Below are 8,300 nucleotides of genomic sequence, written 5' to 3'. Positions count from 1 at the left end.
ATCTGGCCACATTTGGTCTCACCAGAAGCAGGGCAGGGACTAGAAGCTGATTAGGAACAGTTTTGTTGGGACTGGCTCCAGCAGAAAACTAAGGGGAGGATATGGCTCCAGTTTTATTTTTCCCCATCTTAGTTCCTGTCAGAGAGCATTGGTGGGGCAGTGCCTGCTCCAAGGATAACCCCAAAAAAGGCACCCAGCCTTTTGTGCTCCCATCCACCGGCAGCAGCGGGGCTTCAGCACCACAGAAGCTGAAATGGATAGACAGAGAACAACAACAATGCTCTGGGAGATCCAGGGAAAGGGCCCATCTGTCTTGCTTTTGAGGATGATTAGGGACAGTATTTGACTTGGCTAGCATGGAAAATGGCACAGAATGGCAATGCTGAGGCTGACAGCCTGGCACTGGTGAGGAAGAGGGAGGAGCAAAAAGATGAACTGAAATCGCAGCCTCTCCTCCAATGACCAGAATAAAACCCACAGCTGGACACAGCCCATCCACAGGCAAGAAATAAGCCTGGTTGTTCCTGAAATGCTGAAAAGTCCCATATGTTCAGCTCCTGATGCACCCCATCACAGCCTTGTCTCTCCTCCTGCAACCAGGGCCCCATCCTGCTGCTCCTGGACACTTGCCTTTCCCTCATGCCAGGCTGAAATGCTCCCAGCCAGTTTTTATTCTTGCTTCTCTGTAGAAGTGACCTCCTTTTCTGTATTTACACCTTTCTCAGTCCATAAGTCACTAGCAATTATTGGACAGTTTGAACCTCATATTGGTTTCTTCTTCAATTTTTAATGGAGGCATTGAATGTTGTCAAGTCGGATTCATTATTGAGTGAATACTTTATATCACCATCAGCAATGAACCATGTGCTGCAATCAAAAACATCAATGTGATTTATTTTAATTATATTTCCTGTAATTTTTTATTCACTGAGTCATTTATCAGCTCCTCTACTTCTTTTGCCAAGGATCAATTTCAAGCTGTAAATCAGTAACAGCATTTGTCTTAGAAATTCCTGACTCTCCAAATTTGCCTTTTTAAAATACTGGCACAGATTCATCTTTTTCCAGTCTTCTGCAACTTCCTCAGCACCTTGGTGTAACTAGAAATAATGAGGACTTAAAGAGCTCTTTGTCCATGTCCTAAATTTGATGAAATGCTGGCAATGTCATGATTTTCATGCCAGGGTGTGTCCCAGTGGGGATGCTAATTTTGTCATGGATGTTTCACCCCACTGTTCTTACCTGGAGCATTCATGGTGCCTGTATCATGTTCACCATGACTTTGGTGGAGCCTCAGGGGGATGCTCTACCAGTGATGGTAAAAAAAAAGGGATCCAAGAGTAAAACACGATGAACAAAACAGCTCAAACCACTGCCTTGCAAAAATCACTTTGACACTTTGTCAGTCACACCTCACCGCTGCGATCGCTGGAAGGAGTAGTCATTAATTACCTTTGTCAGGTGAAATTTCTTTAATTACCTGCAATTCTGCTTCCAGGAAACTCCCACTTTCAGCTGCTGCTGCCAGTCCAAAGGAAACATCTCCTAGCAGTAATTTTTTTGAAAAGCCCTGAATAATTACCAGGGGATGAAGTCATGTGTGCCTCACCTGTGGCTGTGTAGGGCCAGTGCATGTCCCGAGTCACCTGCGGCGACACGAAGAGAGCCCAACAGGAGGAAGGTGGTTAGACAACCTGTCATGTAATGGACATTCTTCAATGACCTTTTCTTTCTTCCCTAAAAAGTAAAAGGAACCCAGAGCAGACTGCCCAGAGAGCTGCTGCTCCTTGAGCCCTGACAGCACGTGCTCAGCATGGTGAGGAGATGCTGGAATTCAGCACACGCTGCCCTCGCTAACCAGCTCCCATACAGATGTTCATTGGATTGTCAGGGCATTGAGAGGGAACTAAATTAATTGTAAATAGGAGCAGGTTAGTTAAATCTGTTCTGGAATCATTATATAGCCATTAAACTGCGTACAAAACTCAGTACTAATGGGTAATAACGTTCTTCCTAGGAATTAAATAGAAGCTCAATTTATAATGCTGCTCGGCATTCAAACCAGAGTGCTCCACCTTCTTGGTACATGATACACATTTAGTAATTAATCCTCACAAAGCCTTGGTGAGGCAGATCTCTTCACACCACTGATTCTGTGTATAAATGGGAACAAGAAGGTATAAGATGCCTCCTTTGAAGCTGCGGTTGCCTATGTCTTCAAACATGATTTGCATCTCTGGGAGCCCACTCAGCATCTGTGTTTGAATAATGAGAGGTTTGTAAAAAGCCTCAGAGCCTGGATCAGATGTCCAGGTCTCTTTGTGCCACTTCCCTGTGCTGAGATCATTGTGGCATGTTGCAGTATGATTCTGCAGTGCAACTTCTAGAATAAAGATATTTTCCCTGCCTGGTCATATTGCATTGCAGGAATGATCTTCAGAATGAAAGCCCATGGTGTTAGGTCTCAAGTATGAGCTGCAGGAATTGGCCAATACAAAAGCTGCTAATTTTGTCAAGATTTAAAAGAACAAATCTTATGACCAATTGGAAGCTGTTTCTTCCCAGAAAATGATTGTATCAGATGTGGCCTGTCAAATAAATGTAAGTGTAATTTACACCAGGGTGGTGGAATACTCATGACTACAGGCAAATTGGAATTACCTAGTGTCACTTCAAAATGATCTCCTGTCTCCCTGTCACTCTTTAAGGCACAGCATGAATAAACAGAGGGTGTAATGAAAGGCAGCTTCACCCCAGCACTCAACTGCAACTAAAGTAGGGAATTTCCCACTGATTTCAGTTTAACTTTTGCCTACTTACAATGGACATTAACTTGAGTTTGCAGCTGATTCCACACCCTGCACAAGGACCCCACACAACAGAGACAAGAAAATCTGCACTACTCATCAAAAGCAAATAAAAAGGGCATGGACAAAGCTGGGACTGACATGGGATTGTGCAGACATGATGTGAGGTGTGAAAATGGGGATCTAAGGTCCAACTTCCCAGGGAATCCATGCTTTACAGTGTTTAAAGACTCTGGGAGCTTAAGAAGTAGTCCTACGTTCAGGCACCACCAAGTTTAGCTGAAGTTTCAGCTTGAACATGGAAGCATTTTTTCCAAGTCATTTTTGGCTAAACAACCCTTGGCACAACAAAATCAGCAGCTCTTAAATGGAACAACTCAACATCAGTGATGGACTGTTCAGAGAAAGCAGCACAATTTTATATACTCAGTAAAAAAAAGCAGATAAAGAGTTTATTACAATTTTTCATACATCTGAGATGTCACTAATAATATTTTAATTTATGTAACAAAGAAATAAAATGCTCTTTACTAGTCGGAAAGATTGGCCCATGGTAGGGGGAAGGTCAGAGCCTCTTTCACGGGAGTTAGAAGATTACTCCCGTCCCACCCATCTTCTCCTTGAATTAATTAACATTAAAAATATGCTTTTACTAGACAAGACATGCCACATAAAAATCTGATTCATTTTAAATCACTGAAAAATTTCTCCTTTGCTTTCAATGAGGGCAAGGTTTTACCAATATTTCTAACAGACTTTTGTAAGATGGTATTAAGGAAGATGTCAAGGGCTATCCTATTTCTCTTCTTGCCAAAAGGCAGGATCAAGTACATCCATGTCAGCGCTGATGGATGTTTGTCTAACTGGTCCTGAAAGGGCTGCAACACTTTAATAGCACCTTGACCTCTGCCTCCATTTTCACCTGTCAAGACACAGCAAAAGAAAAATGGCTGTTATTGCCAACTCTACCAGGATTTTTGACTGGTTTAAAGGACCAGTGACAATTTTAACATCTGATGTCTCATGATCTACAGATAGAAATTAATACTACCCAACCCCAGGGAGCTTTACCATCATTTATTGACATCTTTCCCTTTTATCTCTTCTTGAGATATGGAATCGGGTAGTTCTGATTTCCATCTTATATTTTTTTCCACCATTTAAATTGTGGTCTGATTTCAGTGGCTGTCCCAGAACCAAGTTAAAACTAATACTTTCCTTTATCTGAAGACCTGTCAGTCCTTCAGTAGGGCAGTATGAAGTGTGTAACTCTAATTCTAGGAGTGAAATGCCAACTACTATAGTTAAATTGTCACTATGGAAAGGCAGGGAGGCAACAGAGCAGTAACAACCACGCGGGATGAAGCCTTAAAGGGGTGGAGAGAGAAGGACAAAAAAATAAATATTGAGGTCTGGTCCTTGCAGAAGAGAAGCTCCATGGTTTGATTATGCTCCCAGAAAGAACTATCAGCTGTCATTAACTGCCCTTCACCTGCAACCCAGTGCTCATGGAAACAAAGTGGGGGTTTTGCTTTGGTTTCAAGTTCTGGATTGCATTCAGAAATAGTAAAACACAGCTCCTCATTGAAAGGCAACTCGAAATACACCCCTTGCATCCCCTGAAACTACAGGAAATCTGCCTACAGCTGCTCAAAATACATTAATGTTTTAAAACGGGAAACAACAGGCACGAAGATTAGCATTTACAGCTGGTATTTCTGAACATAAAGGTCTGAGGCAGATGCTCACACGTAGCAGCTGGGGAGCGAGAGGCAAGTTTCCCATGCATTCTCTCTCATTCCAGGGTACACCATGCATTAAGGTTTCACAATAAGTATGTTTAAAAAAAAAAACAACAAAAAACCAAAAAAAACCCAACCTGCTACATAGAATCCAAAAGCAAACAGACACAATTTGCCGTTCCCAAAGTATGTGAGAAAACCTTGGTACTTGTAGTCTGCACTTAACCCTTAACCAAGGGTTTTATTTCCCAAAAAACAAACACTTTTCAGTCTTTACCAGTGAAAGACAAGATAAACCATGTTTCCAGCCAAGCCATAAAATATGTATTCTCATATGTAATCACAAAGCCTCCTGATGTTATCGGGTCCCAGCTCTGCACATGGGACAAAGGTGATTAATGCTGGGAGATACCAGCAGTGGCCAAACCAACGTTTCTTCGACAGTGGACTCCTCTGCACCTTTGGTGCCACCATACAGAGAGTCCCTGGGGAGGCAGAAGGAACACAGCAGGGCAGTGGTGTGAGGATGCCAGGCTGCTGGCAGGAGAAGCCCTTACATGCTACTTGCAGGAAAAACAGCAGCTAAAGGCTGGGATGGAGAGCCTGCCTAGGGACTGGGACTGTTTCTGGGACATACGACCCATGGTAATGCATTTTTGGCATCACCTCAGTATCTGTGGCTTTGAACTTCCTCAGGAATTTGGTCAGAATCATTGACACTTAAAATCAGCTTCCTGGGGCAGCAGGAAAGCTTTTTCTGCTCACTACTGCCTAAAGAATAGGTTCCTGAAGGCATTGTTGTAGTTTTTGTTGAAAGCTGTGTAGATGAGCGGATTAAAAAAGGAATTTGAGTAGCCCAGCCATAGAAAAATGCTCTTCCAAATGGGTGGGATGTCACATGAGCAGAGTGGGTTGATGAGCTCTGTGATGAAGAAGGGGATCCAGCAGAGCACAAAGACCCCAATAAGGATGCCCACCATGACGGCAGCTTTCTTTTCCTTCTGCTCTCTCCACGTCTCTCCATCCGTCTGGAACGTAACGGTGGCGTGACGGACGGTGAAGACCATCTGTGGCTGCTGGGCAGCTTCTTTCACCTGCCAAACACAAACACAATTTGCACCATACGTACCCGTCAGGTCATCCCACACAGCAGCTACAAAGCCCAACAGTGCAAGCGAGGGCCAGGGCTCCAGGGGAAACACAGGCCATGAACATCACACCCTAACTGAGGGCAAGGTGGCTGTATAACCTCTTCTGGGTGATGGAGACTATTTCAAGTGAGATTAGAAACTAGAGAGAGTACTGAGGGTACCTGGGGTTGCTCACACAACAGCACTATAAGATTACTTCCCACTTACAATGTGATCAGCAGAGCAGGCACACACCCACATGCCGTGCACAGAAGTCTGCTTACTTTCTCTAAATCCATTGAGTTTAGGAGTTCTTGGTAGGAGAGGAAAGAAAATTGGCAAACATTTGCTTCTTCCCTGAAAGAAATCTTTACAGTGCAGAGTCACCGTGCCTGGGATGAGCTGACACGATGCAGTCATGATTAGGAAAGATTTCCAAGGACATTCTGCAGCACTTTCTGTCTTTCTGTGCTTTCTGTCTGGGTAAATTCAGTGTCCCCAAAGCCCCAGCTGGTTGCCAGGGCATCGTCCCCAGCAGACACAACTGCCCATCCATCTCCCGTCCCCTTGTGTCCCCAGGGGAGGGACAGTGACCCCTTACTCATGCTGGCGAGCACTGATTCAGCATTCCACGGGGGGACATCTGTGAGTCACTGCTCACCCACGTGCAGCTCAGGCTCGCAATATGTCCCAAAGTTGCTTTGCTACACCTTGAGTGCTCACAGCTGGGGGCTCGGAAGGAGCCGACAGACTGGGTTTGCAAGCTTTGCAGTCAGCCTTCCTTTGGAAGCCTCCAGGATCCACAGGGCTTTGGTGGATCACTGTTCACTTGCACACTTTTGGTTTAAGTTTGCCCCACTTCTACAAAGGCTTGCCTGCTGCCAGTGCTTGACCCGAGCAAAACACAACCAAGCTGACCTACCTCCACTGCTTCTGGTGTAATGGGGGTGATGGAATTGCTCTTGCGAGATCCGATCCGAAACTTGGCAGCCCTGTAGATCTTCCAGTACACAAAGAGCACCACGCAGAGGGGCAGGTAGAAAGCCCCAAAGGTGGAGAAGATGGTGTAGGAAGGCTCCTGGCTGACTTGGCACTCTTCACTCTCCTCTGAGTAAGTCTCTCCCCAGCCAAAGAGCAGCGGGGCCAGAGAGATGAAGGCGGAGAGCGCCCAGGTGAGACCAATCATGATGTTGGAGATGCGGCGCCGGGCGCGGAGCGTGTACTCCAGGTGGCGGGTGATGGACCAGTAGCGGTCGAGGGCAATGGCCGTGACATTCCAGATGCTGGCAGTGCAGCACAGCACATCGAAGGAGATCCATACCTGGCAGAGCGACCGGCCCAGCCGCCACCGCCGCCCGGACAACTCGTGCACCAAGCTGAGGGGCATGACGAGGGCTGCCACCATCACGTCAGAGACGGCCATGGAGGCCACCAGGTTGTGGGGCACCCGGTGGAAACTGCGCACGCGGAGGATGGTGGCCAGGACCAGCCCGTTCCAGAGGAACGTGGCCACCACCAGCATGGCCAACAGGGTGAGAACCAACACGCTGAAGACGGAGAGCTGGGCCTGGCCGCCCTCGGGGCCGGCGGGGGACCCGCTCCTGTTGCCGCTGTCCGGCGTCGTATCGGCGAGGCAGCTGAGGTTGAGCGGGCGCTCCATGCCGGGGCTGCGGGGCTCCTCCGGGCTGCGGCGGCGGCGGCGGGAGGCGCCGCGCTGCCCGCAACGGGAGCGGGGGAAGCGCCGCCCTACCGCGGGCACGGGGGGTCCCGGCTGGCGGCCGCCGGGGGCTTCATCCCCGGCAGGAACAGCCCTGCGTCAGCCGCGGCTGACGGCAGCCCCCGGCCCGCCCCGGCGGCGAGAGGCGGCGGCTCCGCGGGAGCGGGCGGCGCGGAGGAGCGGCCGGAGCGGGGCGGAGGAGCGGAGCGGAGCGGCGGCCCCGGCGGAGGAGCCGCGCCGCGGGCTGGCGGGGCCGGGGCGGGCAGGTGAGTCCGCGCCGAGCGCGGGTGCGGAGCGGGCAGCCCCGGCCGCGGAGGGAGAGGCGCTGCTTAGTCATGTCCGTGCGCGGGTCGGCACAAGGACCGGCCCCGGGACCGGCCCCGGGCCGAGCGGGAGGGCACAGCCGCCGGTCCCTGCCGCAGCCGGCTGTCCCTGACCGCACCGTGCCGCCCCTGCCCGCACCGTGCCGCCCCTGCCCGTCCCCGGCCCCTACCCCAGCCCGCTGTCCGCTGTCCTTGCCCATTCCCTGCCCGCACCGTGCGGGAATCAGCCCCGGCTTTGTCTCGGGGTGGTTTCGCCCCTTGCGGGCGTATTCCGTGCCAGCCGCAGAAAGTTAGCTAGCATCCCTGGGAAATTGTCCCTGGGCTCCTCTAAAAATGTGTTAGTGAGGCGCCGCGGGAATTTCTTTGCTCCCAGACAGGCTACAGTCTGCGCCCAGGAAACCTGTTCGTAACCCTGGTTATTCTGTGCGGGGGTAATGTGGCAGGGGATTATTTCTTTGCGAACTTCTGTGCTGCTATTTCCTAACTTGTTAGCAATTGTCGGGGCTTTTATTAGAGATAATAATTCACTTGACTGCTCTTAGTAGCTGTCTATTTAATAACATTAGCCATTAATGAAATGT

General features: G+C 49.0%; 1 protein-coding gene across 1 annotated transcript; it reads right to left on the bottom strand.

The window, feature by feature from the left end:
- Nucleotides 1–3,240: 3,240 nt before the first annotated feature.
- HTR5A (5-hydroxytryptamine receptor 5A) lies at nucleotides 3,241–7,595 on the bottom strand. The gene is made up of 2 exons (XM_002187613.5): nucleotides 6,602–7,595; nucleotides 3,241–5,643 (listed from the first exon to the last, which is right to left on the bottom strand). The coding sequence occupies exons 1-2, from the start codon at nucleotides 7,337–7,339 to the stop codon at nucleotides 5,314–5,316; spliced, it is 1,068 nt and encodes a 355-aa protein (XP_002187649.4). The 5' UTR covers nucleotides 7,340–7,595; the 3' UTR covers nucleotides 3,241–5,313.
- Between the last annotated feature and the right edge of the window lie 705 nt (nucleotides 7,596–8,300).

This window comes from Taeniopygia guttata, chromosome 2 (genome assembly GCF_048771995.1).
Source record: "Taeniopygia guttata chromosome 2, bTaeGut7.mat, whole genome shotgun sequence".
In the NCBI taxonomy this organism is placed as follows: domain Eukaryota; kingdom Metazoa; phylum Chordata; class Aves; order Passeriformes; family Estrildidae; genus Taeniopygia; species Taeniopygia guttata.
This window is presented reverse-complemented; position numbering and strand designations above follow the sequence as displayed.

What these genes read in the sequence shown, in the direction of transcription:
- HTR5A (XM_002187613.5), bottom strand. Translation starts at nt 7,339, where the DNA reads ATGGAGCGCCCGCTCAACCTCAGCTGCCTCGCCGATACGACGCCGGAC. An exon ending in TTACACCAGAAGCAGTGGAG is followed by an intron (nt 5,644 to 6,601) that starts GTAGGTCAGCTT and finishes TGTGTTTGGCAG; the next exon opens with GTGAAAGAAGCTGCCCAGCA.